Genomic DNA, 21,486 nt, shown 5'->3' with positions numbered 1-21,486 from the left:
TGGTGTATTTTAATAAAATTTTAAAGAATTACCATAAAGTTATATATTAGGCTATGTAAGAGATGAAGTGTGCACTATGTCTTATGCCTTTGCATATATATTTTTTGATTATAAGTTATAACAGTACTATGTTATGACCAGGAACAAAATCAAGTGATTCCAAGATTTTCTTTCAAAACTGTTCTCTGCAATTCTCAAGAATGATGTTGATGGAATTTTTATCTTTAGGTGTAAGAATCCATTCTAAATATGTTCTTTGTACTGTATTACAAGAATTAAACTTCAATTTTGTTTTTCTTTTCATTTTGTTTTCCCTTTTGTTCAGTGGCCCTCAGATTCTCAAGAACTTGATTCTAAGGAACTTTCAGCTGGCTCTCAATTTGTAGGACTTATGGCAGTTCTCACAGCATGTTTTTCAAGTGGCTTTGCTGGGGTTTACTTTGAGAAAATTTTAAAAGAAACCAAACAATCAGTGTGGATAAGAAACATTCAGCTTGGTAAGTTTTAAATTATACATCTTTAAATTAGTAATCCTTGGAAAAAATATGCTGTTGATCCAAACAAATATCTAGCAAGATTTTTGCCTTAAAAGTTGTATATTAAATGAATTCATTTTATTTAAACTATTTTTGTCATACTGTAACATTTTATTCTTCATACAGAGATTCCAGCCTTTAGTATAATTCCTGATATGTTTTCTTCCTGGTAGAAGCTACATAAAACATTGAGGAGCAGCAAATCAATACATTCTATTTTAAGCCTTTGCCTTTGTGATTTTGAGGCTCATCTTTGAAACCACTATTTTTTTTTTTTCTGTCCACACCAAGTTAATAGGTATACCATGTCTTTCTTGATCAGCATTCATACAGGCCCCTCTGGGTCCCAAAAAGGAATTGACTAACTCCTAATGACCTATATTTTAAGTCAGACCTTCCCGAACAAACCTTCCAAATTTTATTGAAGTCCATCTTTCTAGCTGTTTTCCAGTAATAATGTGGTAACAGACTGAACCTTCATTTTATATCATAGGATTTAAGTTTCTCCACAGAATTTGTAGAAGTATATCGTTCTTTTTTTTTTTTAATGTTCAAGTATAATATTTTAAAAAACGAACTTCTTTTTGTTCCATTCACTTCAGTTATGTTCAGATCAAGTTCATAGGCTTGAAAAGCATCAAGCAATTTAATCCAGCATTCCAGAAAGAGAGTATCTGTAGCATAGTGGTTAAGAACAATTGGCATCTTAGACTACTCAAATCTTAAATTTTATCACTTAACACTTGTATGACTTTAGAGAAGTTACTTCACCTTTCTGTGCTTTTTCTCGCCTGAAAAACTAAAGTTAATTATAGGACCTACCTCACGTTTCCATGAAGATTGAATGAGATAATTTATGTGAAGTATTTATTAAAAAGTGCCTTGCATGTAGTAAGCACTAACAAATGTCAGCTATTTATATAAATGTGCAAATATCAGAAAACATAGGAATGTTCAAAGTTCTATGAGTTGCCCCAAATTTTCTTGCTTTTAAGATAAAAATGGAAGACAGGTTGGAATCCATGATTTTATAGTGCTTCATGGATTTTTTATTCTTTAGTGTGACCTCATACCACATTGCTCATACTAAAAATGGTAAGCTGGTTCAAAGGTTTGAAAAGGATACTTAAATAAATTACAGATCACTCAAAATTACAGAACAGAAATTAAAACTATTTGATGAGGGGAAGCAGCTGTGGCTCAATCACTTGGGCTCCCGTTTACCATATGGGAGGCCCTGGGTTCATGTTCTGGGGCCTCCTTGTGAAGGTAGGCTTGCCCAGCCCACAAGGCCGCACAGAGCTGACTCAGCAAGGTGAAGTAACAAAAAAGGGAGACATAAAGACAAAAGAAATGGGGGAGACAAGTAAAAACACAGAAGAGCGCACAGCGAATGGACACAGAGAGCAGACAACAAGCAAGCCATAAGGGGGGAGGGAGTAAAAAATAAATACAGACACACAGAAGAATGCACAGCAAATGGACACAGAGGGCAGACAACAAGCAGGCCGCAAGGAAGGGGATAAAAAAAAAACAACTATTTGATGGCATTTTCAAACATCAAATTGATGAGATCCAGAGTTATGTAGAAAGTGGAGAAACAGGAATTCTATTACATATGGTTGGTAGGAGTATAGACTGATATAAGTTTATTGGATCTCACTTTAGGAATGTAAAATAATTTATCCTACATACATATCCTGCACAAATTCACAAAGATAGATTGCACAGTGATTCATTTCAACATTGTTCACAATTATGAAAAATAGGAAACAACATTTAGGGAACTGGTTAAATAGATTATCAGTTTGGATAAAATAGTGTAGTGATTAAGATTATGGACCCCAGAGCCACATTGCCTGAGTTGAAGTTCTCAGTCCATTACTTACCACAGTGTGAGCTGGGACCAATTATTTAATGTCTCTGTGCTTCAGACTGCATCAATAAAATGGACATAAAAGTCTACCTCATAGAACTATTATGAGTTAACCTGTGAAAAGCATTTAGAATAATTCCGAGCAGCACATGGTCTTGTGTACATATTTTATATTATTATTATCATCATCATCATTCATGCAATAGAATGTTATACAGCTTTTAGAAACTATGCAGAAGAGCTATACATACTAACAAATTTAAAAGTAATTATCAAATGTTATTTTTTAAGCAGTTTTACTGAGATATATTCACATACCATACAGTCTATCCAAAGTGTACAATCAATGGCTTTTAGTATAATCAGTGTTGTGCATTCATCACCACAAAAAGTTTAAGAACCATTTCATTACTTCAAGTAAAGCACTCCACACCCCTTAGCAATAACTTCTCAATCCCTTTCTCCTTCCCCAGCCTTACATAATCACTTATTTAATTACATCTTTATAAATTGATTTATATTTACATTTTATATAATGGAATCATACAATATATAATGTTTTGTGTCTGGTTTCTTTCACTTAGCATAATGTGGCTTTTTTGGTCTGATATTAACATCTTTTAACATTAATATACATTTGTTTAGTTTCAGAGAAATAGTCTTACATAAGAAATATTACCCATATTCATATTTCACATGAACTTTTACTATGCTATACAGTCTTGTGTTAAATTTTTTAGCTTTCCTTCTAGTAATATACATGATCTTAGACTTTGTCTTTAAACCACTGTTAATACCCATATAATAGCACTGCTCGTTACAAACACTATGTTGTGCTTTCACCTTTTCTATTCATTTCCAAAAATTAACAAACTTTTTTTTACCAATTTTGCACAGATTAACCCTCAGCTTTCCATTATCTAACCTAATTCTATTTTCTGGTGACCTGTATTCTAGTTATTAACTCCATTAATTTACACAATGTATTTAGTTCATAATAGCATATTCATGCAGTATTTGTCCTTTTGTAACTGGCTTGCTTTACTCCACATAATGTCTTCTAGGTTCATCCATGTTTTCATATGCGTCATGACTTAATTTCCTCTTACAGCTGCATAATATTCTGTCATGTGTATACACCACAGTTTGTTTTTCCATTCATCAGTTGATGGGCACTTGGATTGTTTCCATCTTTTAGCAATCATGAATAACACTGCTATGAACATCTGTGTGTAGACGTCTGTTAATTGTCACTGCTCTCACTTCTCCTGTGTATATATATCCATTAGTGGTATTGCCGGGTCATGTGGCAAATCTATAGTCAACATCTTCAGAAACTGCCAAATAGCCCTCCACAGTGTCTATACTGTTCTACATTCCCACCAACAGTGAATAAGTGATCCTGTCTCTCCACATCCTCTCCAATACTCGTTGTTTTCTGCCTTTTTTTTTAGGAGGTACAAGGAATTGAACCCATGGACCTCAAACATGGGAAGCAAACACTCAACCACTGAGCTGCACCCACTCCCCTCTGCCTTTTTAGTAGTGGCCATTCTAGTAGATGTAAAATGATACGTCATTGTAGCTTTGATTTGATTTTCCCTAATCACTAGGGATGTTGAACAATTTTTTCATGTGTTTTTTGCCAATTGTGTTTATTTTTTGGACAAATGGCAATTCAAGTCTTTTGCCAATTTTCCCCCCTTTTTCTTTCTATTGTTGAGTTATAGCATCTCTTTATACATCTGGATGTTAAACCTTTATTGGATATGTGATTGCCAAATATTTTCTCCCATTGAGTCAGCTGCCTTTTCACCCTTTTGACAAAGTCCTTTGAGGTATGAAAGTGTTTAAATTTTTTTTAAGTGTTTAATTTTGAGGAGACCTTATTTATCTATTTTTTCGTTGTACATGCTTTGGATATAAGGTCCAACAAACCACTACCTTCTACAAGATCTTGAAGATGATTCCCTACATTTTTTTCTAGTAGTTTTATGGTCCTGGCTTTTATATTTAGGTCTTTGATCATTTTCACTTGATTTCTGTGTAGGGAATGAGTTAGAGGGACCTCTTTCATTCTTTTGGTTATGGATATCAGTTCTCCAAGCATCATTTACTTAAGAGATTGTCCTGCCAACATGGACTTAGTAGGTTTGTCAAAAACCATTTGGCCATAGAGGTGAAGGTTTATTTCTGGACTCTCAATTCTATTCCACTGATCAATGTGTCTGTCTTTATTCTAGTACCATGCTGTTTTGACCACTGTAGTTTTGCAGCATGTTTCAAGGTCAGACAGTGAGAGTCCTCCCATGATACTCTCTTTTATAGGATGCTTTTGGCTATTCTGGTGAATGTTCCCTTCCAAATACATTTGGTAATTGACTTTTAGATTTTTGTAAAGTAGGCTTTTGGAATTTTGATTGGTATTGCATTGAATCTATAAATCAGTTTGGATAGAATTGACATCTTCATGATATTTAGTCTTCCAGTCCATGAACACAGAATGTCTTTCCATTTGTTTAGGTCTTCTTTGTTTTCTTTTAGCATTATTTTGTAGTTTTATGAATATAGGTACTATACTTCTTTGATTAAATTGATTCCTAGGTATTTGAGTCTTTTTGTTGCTATTGTTAATGGAATTTTTTTCTTGATTTCCTCCTCAAATTGTTCATTATTAGTGTACAGAAACATTACTGACGTTTGCGTGTTAAGCATGTATTCTGCCACTTCACTGAATTTGTTTATTAGCTCAAGTAGCTTTGTTGTAGATATTTCAGAATTTTCTAAATATGGGTTCATGTCATCTGCAAATAATGAGAGTTTTACTTCCTCTTTTCCTATTTGGATTCCTTTTTTTTTTTTTTCTTGTCTAATTGCTCTAGCTAGAATTTCTAGCTCAGTATTGAATAACAGTGGTGACAGTGGGTATCCTTGCCTTGTTCTTGATCTTAGAGGGAAAGTGTTCAGCCTTTCCCCATTGAGTACTCTGTTGGCTTTGGAATTTTCATATATGCCTTTTATCATATTGAGAAATTTTCCTTCTATTCCTATCTTTTGAAGTGGTTTTTTTTTTTTTTTTTCAAGAAAGATTGCTGGATTTTTAAAAATGCCTTTTCTTCATTGATTGAGATGATCATGTGTTTTTTTCCTTCAGTTTGTTAATGTGGTGTATTGTGTAATTGATTTTCTTATGTTGAACCACTCTTGCATACCAGGGATAAATCCTACTTGGTTATGGTGTATAGTTCTTTTGATATGGTATTGGATTCTATTTGCAAATATTTTGTTGAGAATTTTTGCATCTATTAGAAAGATTGGTCTTGTCTTGTATCTTTATTAGACTTTGTTATTACTGATGTTGGCTTCATAAAATGTGTTAGGTTATTTTCCCTCCATTTCAATTTTTTGGAGGATTTTAAACAGGATTGCTGCTTCTAGTTTTTCTCAGTATACTTGGTAGAATACACCTTTGAAGCCATCTGGTCCTGCACTTTTCTTTGCTGGGAGATTTTTGATGGCTGTTTCAATCTCTTTAAATATGATTGGTTTGTTCAATTCTTCTGTTTCTTCTAGAGTCAATGTAGGTTGTTTGTGCATTTCTAGGAATTTGTCCATTTCATCTAGTTTGTCTAGTTTGTTGGCATACAGTTTCTCATAATATCCTCTTATGATTCTTTTTATTTCTGTGGGGTGGATTATAACTTCCCTCCTTTCATTTCTAATTTTATTTGCATCCTCTCTCTTTTTTTCTATGTTAGTCTAGCCAGGGTTGTCAATTTTATTCATCTTCTCAAAGAACAAGGTTTTTGTTTTATTGATTTTCTCTATTGTTTTTGTTGTTGTTCATTTATGTTCTAATTCTTTTATTTCTTTTCTTCTTCTGCTTGCTTTGTGAATAGTTTGCTGTTCTTTTTCTAGTTTTTCTAGTTGTTCAGTTAGATCTTTGATTTTAACTTTCTTCCTTTCTAATATAGGTGTTTAGGGCTATAAATTTCCCTCTCAGCACTGACTTTACTGTATCTCATAAGTGTTGATAAGTTGTATTTTCATTTTCATTCATCTCAGTATATTTACTAGTTTCTCTTACAAGTTCTTCTTTGACCCACTGATGGTTTAGGAGTGTTTTAGTCCTCTTACATTTGCAAATTTTCCCTCTTCCCATCTATTATTGCTTTCCAGCTTCATTCCATTATGATCTGAGAAGGTGTTTTGTGTAATTTCTATCTTTCTGTATATTTATGGAGACCTGTCTTGCAACCCAATATGTGGTCTATCCTGGAGAAATATCCATGAGTACTTGAGAAGAATGTATAACCCACTGATTTGTAATACGGAGTTTGAGTCTTGGTTCAACATGTTCTACGTCTTTAGGACTTTCTCTGTTAGTTGCTCAAATCTGGGCCATGCGCCCAATAATGGATTGTGAACCTGGTTCCAAGGACCTTTTGGAGGGAGGCTTTAAAGGTCAGAAAAAGCCACTCTTATTTTATTTTTTACTTTTTAGTTTTCACACAACACTTGAAAAGAAGCTGTTCATTTTCCTTGCTGTGCAATCAAGCATTAGGATTGACTCTAATGGCCAGCTGGGCTCCTCCTTCCATGATGGCTTTGTGGTTCTTGGAAGAAATGTTGTGAGCAGTCTCAGCACAATAAGAGTTGTTGTACATTAGGACTTCTTGTTCCTTGACACTGTGGACCAGGATTTTTGGAAGCCACTGGGCAGCATGTGCTTCATTTTCTTGTTGCTCCCGTAACCAATGTTGGGCATCAAGATCTGGCCCCTTGCATCTTTTCTGTACCCTGTTGTTAATGCCTCCGGTTTTCTGCCAGTTATGCTTAATTTTGACATATATTTCTGACTGGTGCTGCCTGAACTTCTTGGTCCTCATTTTGATGATCTTGGGCTTCACGAAAGAGCTGAGGGCAGCCATGATGTCTTCAAGAAAGAGGTGAAACCATGTCTAAGAAGAGTCCTGGAAGGAGACTTCCTGGCAGGGCTTGAACACTGTTGCAGAATATCTTCCATTCACCACTGACTAAGTAAATTGGGAATGCAATGGGCATCTCTGCTGGGCTTGCTTTCCCTTCCTTCTCTGAAGCTGGTAAAATACTAGCCATTCTCCAGACGCTATCCTGGGAGGTCTTAACTTACTTTTAAGAATTTCCTCATGTGCACTTCATCCGTCTGCCAGCAGATGGTGCCCTTCAGCAGTCCTCTCAGTTCAGAACCTGGTTGGAGAGCTTTGGCTGTGGCCCGGCAGCAACAGTGTATCAGAGGATACTCCCGGGGGACTATTTAGAGCCTCATATTCAGACTTGGAGGTTGTTCTCCAACCATTGCTGTCAGCCTCCTCCATTTTCCCTGGTAGGAAATAATTCCACTCCCTTGGGCATCCTGAAAAACCAGTCCTAGTCATTTTGTCTCTTTAGTCCTGTGCTGGCCCCCAGGGCAGACAATGGCACAGCCCCTTCCAGCCTGGAAGGACTGGTGGGACACAGCAGACCAAATTTGTTGACCAAAAGTTGAACCAGCCTTTGGCTGTGTCCCTCTCTCATCCTGTTTTATGGGGAGATGGTTCCCTGTGGGCCCCTCTGTCTGTAGTCACGGGCCAAAGGCCAGAGAATTCAAAGCTGTCTGCTCACAGAGTGAGGGAAAGGGCGCTGGGAGCTACAGATGCAGCTTCTACTCCATCTTTCCTTTGAGATTCATTTCCTCTACCCCTCTCTGCTCTGGGTGATGGCTAGCCTTCCCCTGGTATCTGAAACCCTAGAATACATTTTTCCAGGCTGCTTCTGCCTGTCCTCTAGCTATTTTTTTCTGGGAGAGAAGCGATTCCTTTGTCTCTCTACTCTGCCATCTTCCTGCCACATTGTCGCAAGTGTTTTTTTGTTTCTTTGTTTGAGGTACCAAGGGCCAGGGATTGAACCCAGGACCTTGTATGTGAGAAGCCAGTGCTCAAGCACTGAGCCATATCAGCTTCCCTGGGTTGGCTTTTTTATTTGTTTTGCTTGTTTTTTTTTCTGGAGGCACTGGGAACAGAACCTGGGACCTCCCGTGTAAAAGGCAGGCTCTCAACTACTTGAGCCACATCCGCTCCCTCAGCTGTTACTTTTATAATTGAAAAAATAATACCCTTGGGAGTGTATATTACTATAATTTTGAATTATGCTAGCATTATTTTCATATTTGAATTAGACATTTAAAATGACAGCTGACAAATGAAATTTTAGGAAGAATACTTCACATACTTTTTTGTTCCTTTCCATTATGGAATGCACAGTTTAGCTTTATAAAGAAAACTGTTTTACCCTGCACTCTGACTAAATATCTTACCAGAGAGTACCTATAAGAGGTGGCCTGTTTAGACATCCATTTCTATGCATAGCTTCTGGAAATTGCTTAGAAACAGTAATTGTATGACAAGCTCTGTTGTAGAATTGTGGGGTTCAGCAGTGAACAAAACATAGTCTGTGCCCTCATTGGGCTGACTTCCATAGCAGTGAGACTTCAGTAAGAACAGATTTTGTTGGCTATGATCAACTGTTTTTTAAACCTGATTTTTGGAATATTACTGTACTTTCAGAACTTGTTAAGGAACAGTGCTATACTATGGGCCTAAGTTTTTCTATCTGTATGTATGAATATCAATATATGAAAATACAGATCTAGCAGTAGGATGACACAAAATACAATGAATTATGCCAAAAAAGTGGGTAGTTTACAAATATTTGAGTGGGACAACCATGCAATCATTAAATTATTTTAGTGCTCCAAATTTGGTAATCTGCTCTTTTTTATATTTATAGGTTCTTGTCTTTGAGTTATCATATAATACTAAGTATACTTTTGTTAAGGTTAAATATCCAAATAAAAATAAAAATTGTAGCCAAATTTTATCAAAAAGGAAAAGTATAAAATTATTTGGAATGTCAATAGAAAAATATCTCTTCAGACAAACTAAGTAACATGTGACATATACTTTACATTTTTAAAGGTTTCTTTGGGAGTATATTTGGATTAATGGGTGTATACATTTATGACGGAGAACTGGTATCAAAGAATGGATTTTTTCAGGGATATAATCGACTGACGTGGATAGTAGTTGTTCTTCAGGTAAAGCACTTCTATTTAATGTTAATAAAATGTCTTTTAATATACAGAATTAAAGTAGCTATTGATATACTGATGTGAGTCAAAAACGTCCCTCCTGTTAGTGCTCTCATTATTATCTGGTTTATTCAGGGAAGTTAAAATAGAAATGATTTTATGATTTAGTGAAAACTTATTTTGAATAGGGATCATTAGTGAACACTGTTGCATTCAAAGTTAAAGTAATGAAAGTATGTTTAAGAATAGTTGAAGTTAAAACCAAATATAACCTGATTTTTCTACAACCCTTATCATTGTACAGGAAGTCTGTTGTCAGCCACATAAAGCTCAAGGATGAGATATAGATATTTAAGTCTATAACAGTTTAAAGCTTCATACTGTAACTAAATTTTGGAATTTCCTGTCCAATTACTTTAGTTTATATATAACTCGAAACTGCTCAAGGGTTGACTGGTGGAAAGTTCCGAGTAATTAAATTTATCTTTATAAAAATTACTTATTGAATACTCTGGAGGATCCAAAAGTGAAAATACAGGTCACTACCCTAACAGAGTCTTCTTTTATTCTCCTCGAGGCGTTTCAATTAAATATTAAATATTAAATTCAATTAAATATTAAATTCAATTAAATTCAATTAAATATTTAAAAAATAAGGTTGGTTATTGACATGCACCCCAGAAGCTGCTCCTTAGTTAGGGGTCATGATGGGCAGCAAGTTAGTGTCTGCCAGTAGGGTCTTTTAGGTAGTCAAGCCACGTGCTCCATTAATAAGGTTACCTGACAGAAGAAACAACCCTAAACTCAATGTATCAGGGGCTTTAAGATCAGTAGCAATACCATCTCACTCCTCTGCAATTTCACAGCATTCTTTGGGAAGTAAATCACCAGATTTGCTGATGTATCAGGATCCTCCAGATACTGCAGAAATAGTAAAATCATTACCTCAGAAATACAGAAGGAAACTTATGTCTCAAGAAGAAAGAGAATTTATCCAACGTGAAGGTGCAGAATAATCACTGGCCAATGTTGCTGCTTATCATCAGACAAAAGACTTATTTTTACAATAATGGCCCTCCCAAATAACAAATGAACGATTGTACATGAAATAGTTTTAATAAAGTATTCTGTAAAAAAATGTACAAATTTAGATGAACTCTTGTATCTACTAATTTACATATTTTGGTCAGCTTTTCCACAAGCTAATCTAATTATAAACTTCATAATTACCAAAGTAGGGAAACGGACTTGGCCCAGTGGTTAGGGCGTCCGCCTACCACATGGGAGGTCCGCGGTTCAAACCCCGCACCTCCTTGACCCGTGTGGAGCTGGCCCATGTGCAGTGCTGATGTGTGCAAGGAGTGCCGTGCCACGCAGCGATGTCCCCTGCGTAGGGGAGCCCCATGCGCAAGGAGTGCACCCCGTAAGGAGAGCCGCCCAGCGCGAAAGAAAGTGCAGCCTGCCCAGGAATGGTGCCGCCCACACTTCCCATGCTGTTCTTCACAGAAGCGGACAAAGAAACAAGATGCAGCAAATAGACACAGAGAATAGACAACCAGGGGAGGGGAGGGAATTAATTAAAATAAATAATCCTTTTAAAAAAAAAAAAATTACCAAAGTATACATTTTAAAGGTTAGCCTATTAATTTACTTTTACCAAGTTTTACCACTATTGAACTATTAAAAGCACATGATGTCATGGGTTTCCCCTGATGTCACTTTTCTTTTAGGTGCTGTTTAGAGATGGAAATAATTTATCAGACAGAATTACTACTGATTAGGATCTGTGAAATAAATGACTCCATTATTTGTTTTTAATTCTTTAATGTTTTTACATTGACAAGGTTACTGGAGTATGACTGGCTTAATAGGCATATACTATTCTAAAGTACAAAAATATAGCTAAGGTAAAACAGTGACTTTATGGTATTGAGACTGGGAAGATAAAGCAAAAGTATTATTTGTAACCTATATTTAGAAAAAAATGTCAGAGTATAAAATGAGAAATAAATTAAGAGTTCAAAATGAACATAGCTAAGAATAAATGTTTGACTAGAAATTGCAGTTAAGTTTCAATGGCTGTGAAAAGGTTTTGTTCTTTGGTTTATTTTACCGTTTTGATTATTGATAATGTATGCAAATCCTGATAACCAGTAACTTTCTCAAACTTAAATGTCTGAAAGCTTCATAAAATCAACCTAAAGATTTACCTTATTAAAGCAATTTATGAAACTTGAATAAGGCCTTCCTGTGCCAAGGGTATGTGATTATTGTGTAAGTGAAGGCTCACAAAGCTAAATAAATTCTCTTCCACATCAAAATTCTCTTCCTGCCTGGAAGGTAGGTGAAGATGGCAAAGAATAATTGTCTTTGGAAAGCAGGAAAAGTTTAAGAGAGGGAAAAAGGAGACAAGGATAAGTAAAAATACAGAGAAAATTTGAAATAAAATATTTGATGGAGAAGTCAGGAGAGTTTCTATATGATGACTTTTATCCTAGCAAAGTAAGAGGGGAAGCCATCATTTGAGAGTAAGGACTGAAGACTTGGGGGGGGAGAAAAGATTTGGTATATCTGGCATCAAGGATTCAATAATGAGAAAATAGATGAATGATAACATTGCAAAGAAGTATTGGGGCTCAGACATTAATTTGTATTAAGTTCAATTGGCATAATTCATGACTCTCTTTAATAAAGCTTTCCATTAGAGGAAGAGGTAGAATAAAATTGCTAAAGTGGGTAATAAGTAAGGCTTGACAGAAAACAAAACTGTGTACTAAAACCTCATTATTTAACTAACCACAACTTAGAATCTGAGAGGAATATGCTAGAAAGTTCTCTTTGGTAGAAAGTTTCTTTCTATGCTTTTAAAGAAAGGGCATGAATAAAACTGCTTTAGGAGGAGTACTCTGACAGTAATGAAAGGTAGATTAAAGGAGAAACTGGAAAGAAAGCAAAGCTAGGAGGCTTTTACTTGAAAGTAAATATTTCACTATTCAGAGTGACCATATTCCCACATTTGCCCAAACAAGCGATTTAAATTTACTACATTGGATTAGGGTAGATGATTTATTCATAATATGATCAGATTCTATTGTAACAAACTTGTGAATTTCTCTGGTATTTATCAGATACCTGTTGAAATAAGAGGGCTGTTGAACCGCTTTAATTTTGTTTAATATGAATCATTTACTATAATGGCATTAAATTTATAGGACAAAACCCTAAACTTTATTGATTAATGAGATTGTTTTAAAAAGCGGTTTTATATTTGTTTTAAAAAATAATCTTTTAAAACTTTTCCAGGCACTTGGAGGACTTGTAATAGCAGCTGTTATTAAGTATGCAGATAATATTTTAAAAGGATTTGCAACTTCTTTATCTATAATATTATCAACACTGATATCCTATTTTTGGCTACAAGATTTTGTGCCAACCAGGTAAAATATTCTTTTCTATTTCTTTAAATCTCCAAAAGTATATATTTAAAAGTAAGAATTCTTCATAACATTATCTGGTAAATTTTACTGTTAAACAACTTTTAAAGAATAATTGAAATAGTGGTAAAAGATCTATTTAACTATCTTTTTAAAAAAAAGTTTCAAACTAAATGCATGAAGGAAAACTTTCCACTTGAAAGTTTTTTTTATAAAAATTTAGTTGACTAGAATTTCCCCCCAATAGACCTGAATGGTTTTTAATTTAAATTTAGAAATCAGACTTTAGTTTCTCTGTATGGCTTATGAATAATTTTTATTGCAGAATTTGCAATGCCAAAGCCAGGAGAAAGGATGGCATTCTTGGAGAAGATAGTTTATATACAGAAGGTGGCTCATGAGAAAAGCTCATTAGATGATGACAGAAAGAGAGCATTTTAGAAAGGAATTGCAAAAGGAGTGATTGGCGAGACAGGAGACCCAGGACTGTGTAGTGTCACGGATGCTAAGGGAAGAGACAGAGTTGGGAAGAACTGAATGTAATGAATGCTTAAAATAGGTGGTAGTAAAGGCTCTTTGTTTTTTTTATAATTATTAATTTATAATCCCAGAGTAATATATTTTAATGGATTCCAGGACACCATTCTTGGTTTTCTTCCAACTTCACTCAAGCCTTCTCACCTTCACAACCTCTAAACTTTAGAGTCTCCCAGGGATCTGTCCTTGGACTTCTTTTATCTACTCTCACTATTTTGGTGATCTCCTCTATTCTCATGGCTTTAAATACCATCTATATGCTAACAACTCTTATATTTAAACTGATTGCCAGGTTTGTGTATCTAATTGCCTATTTGACATTTTTGCTTGAACTTCTACTAGATAACTCATTGCCTATCCCTGTCAGTTTCCCATCTTAGTAAATGGTAGTACCTCTATTCTACCTTTTGCTTAGGCTAAAATCTTCCAAGACTGAAGGGGGACAACTTATCCTTACTAATCCAAGAGAAGGCATGGTCTATATATATGCACATAAGTCTCTAAGAGGAGCTTAAAAAGTATAGAAGTTCTGTATTTTCTGAGTAAAGTAAGCAAGGTTATCAACTTCTCTTTATCTTTCTCGTATGTTATTCTAATCCAGAAGCAAATCCTGTCAGTTCTAATTTTTTAATATCTCAAAAATCTGACCATTTCTCACAATTTCCAGTGCTATCACCCTGGTCCTAGCCATTCTTGTTTCTCATCTGAATTAAGGATTAATAGTCTCTTTGCTTCTTCTCTTGCCCTATATCCCCAATCTTTTTCATTAGGCAACCACAATGATTCTTTTCAGTGTATAGCAGATCATGTTACCACTTTGCTCAGTAATCCTCTGACTTCTTCCCAGTCTTTAAAAAGTTGACATCTTCACAATGGCCTGTTTGAATTGGCCCTTAGCTACTTCTCTGTCCTCCTATAGTACTACTTTCCTCCCGTTCCTTTCCTAAATAATAACACCCCTCTCCATTTCATTGTTCTTTTTCCTCCTTTCTTCAGAGAACGTATCACCATCTGATATAAGAATGTAAAAAGGATGGTATTTGGTACATAATCTTACTCAGCAATGTTTGTTGAATGAATGTACAAGACCCTACACTTTTAATACAGCTAATAAAATTCATTTGTATTATTGATAGTTGGTTAAATGGCAGTAGAAAAATAGAATGTGTTCTTTATTTTAGTGTATTTGAACATTTATGATTTTGATTCTTCTCTAGTAACCTGGACAGTATGTTTGGAACATGTAGAGGTCTATAATTTTTCTAAGGCATGAATTTAAAAGTATTTGTTTTCAGCTTGCTGTGGAAATGAATCACTTAGCTAGTGTGACTAGCCAAACAATTAGCACCTACATCTTTTTTTTTTTTTAAAGATTTATTTCCCCTTCTCCCCCCATTCCTACCCTGCTGTTTTTGCTGTCTGTATCCATTCGCTGTGTGATCTTCTGTATCTATTTCTCTTTTTGTCTTCTCATTTTTTTCTCCTCTAGGATTCACCAGGATTCAATTCTGGGGACCTCTGATGTGGAAAGAGGTTCTCTGTCAGCTGCGCCACATCAGTTTCTGGTTTCTGCTGTGTTTCACCTTGACTCTCCCCTTTGTCTCTCTTTTGTTGTGTCATCATTTTGCTGCGTGACTCACTTGCGTGGACACTGACTCACCATGCAGGCACTTGGCTTACCACATGGGCACTCGGCTCACCATGTGGGCACTGGCTTGCTGTGCAGGCACTGGCTCGCCGCACAGGCACACTTTCTCTCCTTCTTTTCCACCAGGAGGCCCCAGGGATCAAACTCGAGTCCTCCCTTATGGTAGGCAGAAACCTATCACTTGAGCCACATCGACTTCCCCAACACCTACATCTTAATGATGGGAAATTATGTGCTTTAATGTTATTTGGAACTTGCAGATTTTTAGGATATCTTATAAAGCTATACCTTCTTTAAAAATATAAAACCTCATGTAATGCCAAGAGAGTTGACTTTAAATCTTCTTTGACTTATTTGGGTTTTAAACAAGTAAGTGAACCAAGTAAACTAGTGAATGGGCAAAAGAGTAGCAGTTTATCAGTCAGATATGCACTTGCATATGAATCCATGTTTCTTAGGGAGTTTAAAGGGTATGTGGGGATTAGAAAGAGAAAAGAAAATGATACTCTTATTATTGAATGAATAAATGAATGTTTTGAGAACATGCCCAAAACACTGAGGCAGATAGAGGAGATGGATTATTTTTCCTAAATAGGTAACTAACTTCTCTATCTTTCTGCATTCCCATTCTTTGATACAGAATTCCTTTTAAACAGTAAACCTGGTGACTTTTACTCAATCTTCTTTCAACTCTACCTCAAATATAATAATATATTTGCATTGGTTATCCTCACTTAATCTCCTGAAATTCTAAATCAGCTTCTTTGAAGTGGTACTCCTGTACCTACCTTTCTAATTGTCCTTTTCTCCTTTGGTAGCTTGTCAGTCCTCACTTGGCTACCTCATGCACTGTCATATCTTATCTAACCTCTCTAACAAGATAAGTCTCAATTTATCTAAACTCTAGATCTCTATTTCCAATTGACTGTTTGACATCTCTAGTGATGTCATACCACTAATATTCTCTTTTCTAATTTATTTTTCTTGTATTCCTTATCTTATTTATATTACTGTATTTCCATTTAGGTTTGCTTATGCTTTTACCAAAAATCTATTAAGTGTACACTGTGTGTCTACAGTAGACCCTGGAAAAACAGGAATGAATGAATGAGGTACAATTTCCTTTCTTCAAGGAAAATAACAAAGCATGACAAATGCAGCAATAGACATATATACATAGTTAATTTAGATAGAGGGGGCTCAAGTCCTTGAAATAATCTTTAAATTCTGTTAGATTTTTGAGAAATAATTTTTCCTAATAATTTTTTTTCACTGACTTTTTTCTCAGAGCCATATAAAAACAGCTGAATTGAGAAGCAGGGTGTTTCCTGATATTGGGTGTTCAAGAAGGTCCTGTTAGAGATATATGGAAGGGATTCCTGCAGTAGGTAGAATGTTGGGCTAGGCAATTTTTCAGTGGGTGCTTTCACCTTTGGAGCACATGATTCCATGCAGTTCCATAGTTCCATAAAGCTAAGAAAGGGTCATAGTGACTGACAGTTTTCCAGCCAGAAGTTTATCCAAAGTCCAAATAATTGCCAGCATTCCTTTAGGCTAAATAAAAATTTTTTTTCCTATGTTAGTAATTTTCTTCAAGATATAATAGGAAGCTTTATATTATCATAGTCTTATATTTATAACTTTTCAAGTCTTTTGAAAAGTTACCAGTTTGCATCAAGTCAACACTAAATATTTACCACAAAAAATTATTGACCTTCTTATATATGCTAGGTAGTGGGGGAAACACCGCTGAATAAGAGGAATACATGGGTGGCTGAGCAGGGGAGCAGATGTGAACAATGCATTATTTAATACAGTGTGGTACGGTATGATAGAATAATTCTGCCTAGAGGAAGGAGTATTAGAGTCATTAGACTTGGGTCAATATATGAATATATAATTTTCTTGGGAAAAAGGGCACTGTAGGCAGAGGGAATAGCATGGGAGAGGAGGTTGGTGATACTACATTATGAAAGGCCTTTTATGTCACAGTAAGGATTAATGATCTTTTGTCCTTTAGAGAACAATTTAAAAAATAAAACAATAGGAGAGTGACTTTGAACTGTTAATAGAAACTTTAAAACCAAGACTAACTCATGTTCCTCTAGAAGCATTGAGAGAATATATTAATACATGTTAAAAGTTAAGATCATTATTACAATTTAAGTTTCAGTTCAAGTTCATTTCCAATTTATAGTAAGATATACTGTATCTATGGATAGGTTAAAAAAGAGGAAACCAACATTTCCCTGTATTTAATCTAATTTCCTTTTGTAAATCATCCTATAATAAACATTCCTGATTATTACTTATTATTAACTTGGATTTTAAACTGAACTTTGTTTCTGACATAAAAGAATGTAATTTTCCCTTTTTATTTTCAAATATTTAAAAAATTGAGTTATTCTGTTATTCAATGTATTGCAGGTAAAGACATATTAAGGTGAGATACAGCATTTAAAACATTTTGCATTGGGAGGCAATATAGTCAGTGGATGAGAGTGCAGGCATACCTGTATTTGAATCCTGTCTTCCAGTTAAAGCTATGGGACTTTAGGCAAGTACTTAAACTCTAAACCTAAACCTGTTTCCTCATATGTAAAATATGAGGATAATACTAGTACCTTCTTCATAGGTTGTTATGAGAACTAAGTGAGATAATGCATGTATAAAAAGCATGTAGCCAAATCATTGGATTGTAGTAAGTACCAATATTTGTTAGCCTATATTAGAACATTTTTCCCCTATAGTTTTTTTTTTATAGTAAAGAAATAGAAGGAACTTGTTTTGCTCTTAATCTGATTTCACTTTTTCATTTTTCCTTCCTCTTATTTAGTGTCTTTTTCCTTGGAGCCATCCTTGTAATAACAGCTACTTTCCTATATGGTTATGATCCTAAACCTGCAGGGAATCCCACTAAAGCATAGCCATATACAATCTTACACTGGTTTTTCAAGATGATACACTAGAAATCTCAACATTAATCCTGCACAGAGGACTTCTACAGATTCTGTGAAGATATCATCATGCTGAATTTGATTATATCGTTCAAATGGTTTGAAATATAAAAGTTTAAGGAAAAAACGTGTTATGTAACAGAATATCAGTTGCAAGTAGAAATCAAAACTTGAAAGTATTTCCAGGGGTTAGAATACTTTAATTACAAATCTGAGTGTAAAAAGACTTTACCTTTTTGATTGCTGCAGAAATGTCCTATGCACTCTTTGCAAGAGCACACAAATGTCAGATATCAATTTTTGCAAATCAGATCTATTTAATCTTATTAAATGTTTTTTATTGTACTTTTCTTGTACAGATATATCAAATCACACAGAATATTCAAAGTTTGAAAATTTAACTACATATAAAGCTGTGAAGAAATAAAAGATTTGAAAAACATTTTCACATATCTCAGATTTTTATATTTATACAAAGGATTACTAAACAAAGGATTGCTAAATGTTATTTGTTAACATAAAAATTGATAAAGTAACATTCTAGTTCAACTTGTCAGAAATAAAATTCATATTTATATTAAATGTCGAGAGATACACCCATCTTTTTCTCTATATACATTTTATGATCTTTAGTGCTTCAGACTGCTGAAAGCAGTCCAGTTGCTCCTGTGATTGATAGTAGCCGGTGACTTTTACACTAATGGAGTTTTGCCCTTAATATCCTAATTGTATATATTTTTTTATGTAAATCAGATAAATCCTTAATATTACTTTAAATTAAATTTGTACATGTTAATTTCCATTAAAGTTTTAAAATGTAATTTAAAGAATTAAATGCTCATTTAATGACGTAAAAGAAAATCATCATTGTCTATAGTGTCTCCACTTCGAGAATTCTGTATATTAAGCATATACTATACATAACTAGGACATTTAAAAATGAATATTTGGCTCATTGAGCTCTAGAAACTTCCTTTAATCTATGACTATTAACAAGAACAACAGAAATAGTACAGATGTCAGTGATTTGAGACCAAAATAACTTTTCCTGGAGATACTCCAGATTGCCACATAGTACATTATTTGAAATGGCAGTATAACTTTAAATTTAAGGCTCCTCAGAGGAACTTTTTAGGCTTCTCCTAAGGCCAGTGCCCCAGGAATGCTCTGATCACATGTCTAGGAAGGGCAGATGAATTTATCAATTCTCTTTCTGTGGCTCAGCAAAGGCTGCTGAGAAGGATCCATCACTTTGCTTTAAAATAGTGGTTTTCTTTTAAGCAGTTTGATTAACACTGGAGTTGAGGTTGTATATTACATGAGTTATTTAATAAAATGGGAGGGAGAATATATCAGAAATGGTAAAATGAGTTGATGGGCAAAAATGCTTTCTAAAATTGGAATATGGGCTTAATTTAATGATTGAATATAGGTAGAGTTACCTATTGAGTATAAGGAATATATTTATGTTTTCGTTTATACTGTACATATTTTTTAAGTCTCCTTTTCTAATATGTCGACTATTTTTAAATAGTTCTAATGGATTTTGTTAAACAGAATTTGGCTCAAAAATATTACATTACAAACTGTTGGGTACTCTTGGCTAATTAAAACTGGCTATGTTACCCAGCTGACGAAAACCTAACCTCTGATGCGTGCCTAATCTATTTCATCCAGAAATTTTAAGTGTTTAAAATTGCAAAACATTTTTAATCAATTTACTGGTGATTCCAAATTGGCACTAAGCAAACTTTATATTTGCCAGACTTAAAATTTTCAACGATCACCAGCTACTAGCTTTTACCGCATTTTGAGCATGGCGCTTTTCTACTGCAACCATCTTAGACTTATATCTTATTACCTATTTCTAGGTAAAATCTAAATCCTACAAATGCACAGAATTCATAACTAAACAAAGATCTACGTTCAACCACATCAAAGTAGAGGTTGGTTGCTTTTGTATTAATTTAGTGCACAATCACAATTGTTCATTCAGGTTTAGTTTGCCCCTCGTTTTAACATTTAAAAAACATGATATAAGTAAATTATTGCATATTAGACATGCTAATTACAGTAATAAATAGTGCATTTGCAGGTATCCCAAAGAACAGTGTTTTCAGAATTCTTAACAAAGTTTATAAAAATCCAGTTGTGAGAAGAAACACACATTCTCAAGTATTTTTACAGCAAGTTTTTATTAGACAAGCATAATTTAAAATTTTCTTTTCTAGTAGGTTTGGAAATATTATTAAAGATCGGGCTGTGTAGTTTATAATTTTTAATTCATGAAGAAATAGTTTGGAAATGTAACCTGTGACCTGGATCATGTCATATATACAGATTCCATTTTCCTAAGTGTGTGCTGTTTTAATGACCTATTTGACCTCCAAAGGCCTTACTGTGTCAATCTTTTAATGTTGAATCCTTGATTCTTTAAATTACTATGATTTTTACAGGTTTATCTTGCTATTTTGTTCTTTGTGAAAATGTGCTGATTGATATTCCTATTAAAAATTAAGAACATGGTATTTGGGAAGAAAAGTTTGAAATGCAAAGTAGATGTTTCAACAGTAATATTAATTCTTTAATAGTAATTTTAGAAGTTACAGACTATTTTATGGTAGAAAAATGTAGCATAGAGATGCAAAACTTAAATGTTTATATCAATTTATTTTGAATGTCACAGAATTTCACTGAAGAAAAAGTAGTTTGATATTTAACCTAGATTCTGAGGAGTTAGAATCTGAAAAGAATTTTGACTTTGTGGTCATCAGTACAATTAGTGTAATACTGACTATTCTTAAGAATTGATACACTTTTCCTACATATCAAATTATTGGACTTTTAAAGTGTCATTGTATATCAATTCAACTGAGTTTTGTTTTTTTAACAGGGTTTAGTATCACTCATTTATACTTTCAAGTGTTGTGATACTGTTTAATTACATATGGCTGAGACTTTACATTAAAAAAAAAGATGTTATTTATTTTGTATTGAAAGTCATCTTAGGAAATCTCCAGGACATGTAACGTATTTAGAGAAAAAGCACCATTATCAAAATCTGGTCCTATGTGCCTTGCTTCGCCAAAACCCCCATTTTTCTGGAGACTATTATGGTAATTCACAACTTTGGACATATGGGCAAAATTAGGGAGTTTAAAATAACTGTAATTCAATTTTTGGGTTGTTTCAACATTCTTTAAATCTATTATTTAACAGAAGATTAAAATAGATGCACTATACAAGCATTAGTGAACAGCACATTTTAAAAAGTGTGGCACCGCTGCCCCATCATTGCGCTTTCTGAAACTATTGTATATAGCTATTTTTTTTGTTCATTTGTTGTTACAAAATATAATTTGCTGTGATTAAAAAAATTTTTTTGAATGA

The 21,486-nt window shown here is 34.2% G+C and overlaps 1 protein-coding gene and 1 non-coding gene across 5 annotated transcripts in view; one reads left to right on the top strand and one right to left on the bottom strand.

Annotated features, from left to right (window-relative positions):
* The window catches only part of SLC35A3 (solute carrier family 35 member A3), a 75,737-nt gene extending 54,251 nt beyond the window's left edge, over positions 1–21,486 (top strand). For 2 of the 4 annotated variants that reach the window (XM_058303126.2, XM_058303129.2), the window contains exons 5-8: positions 326–497; positions 9,408–9,526; positions 12,824–12,957; positions 17,976–21,486. In XM_058303126.2, coding sequence (XP_058159109.1) covers positions 326–497; positions 9,408–9,526; positions 12,824–12,957; positions 17,976–18,066 — 516 coding nt within the window. In that variant the 3' untranslated portion in view covers positions 18,067–21,486. Of the gene's footprint in view, positions 1–325; positions 498–9,407; positions 9,527–10,386; positions 10,629–12,823; positions 12,958–17,566; positions 17,697–17,975 lie in introns of those variants that run through there. The other 2 variants (XM_058303128.2, XM_058303127.2) reach the window with 2 other exon arrangements.
* Positions 7,416–7,555, bottom strand: LOC111758703 (small nucleolar RNA SNORA7). Its single transcript, XR_002792886.2, has one exon. It is a non-coding gene; the product is annotated as a small nucleolar RNA SNORA7 (small nucleolar RNA).

Source organism: Dasypus novemcinctus, chromosome 9 (assembly GCF_030445035.2).
Source record: "Dasypus novemcinctus isolate mDasNov1 chromosome 9, mDasNov1.1.hap2, whole genome shotgun sequence".
NCBI lineage: Eukaryota > Metazoa > Chordata > Mammalia > Cingulata > Dasypodidae > Dasypus > Dasypus novemcinctus.
Note: the sequence above shows the minus strand (reverse complement) of the source record. Positions and strands in the feature narration are given on the sequence as shown.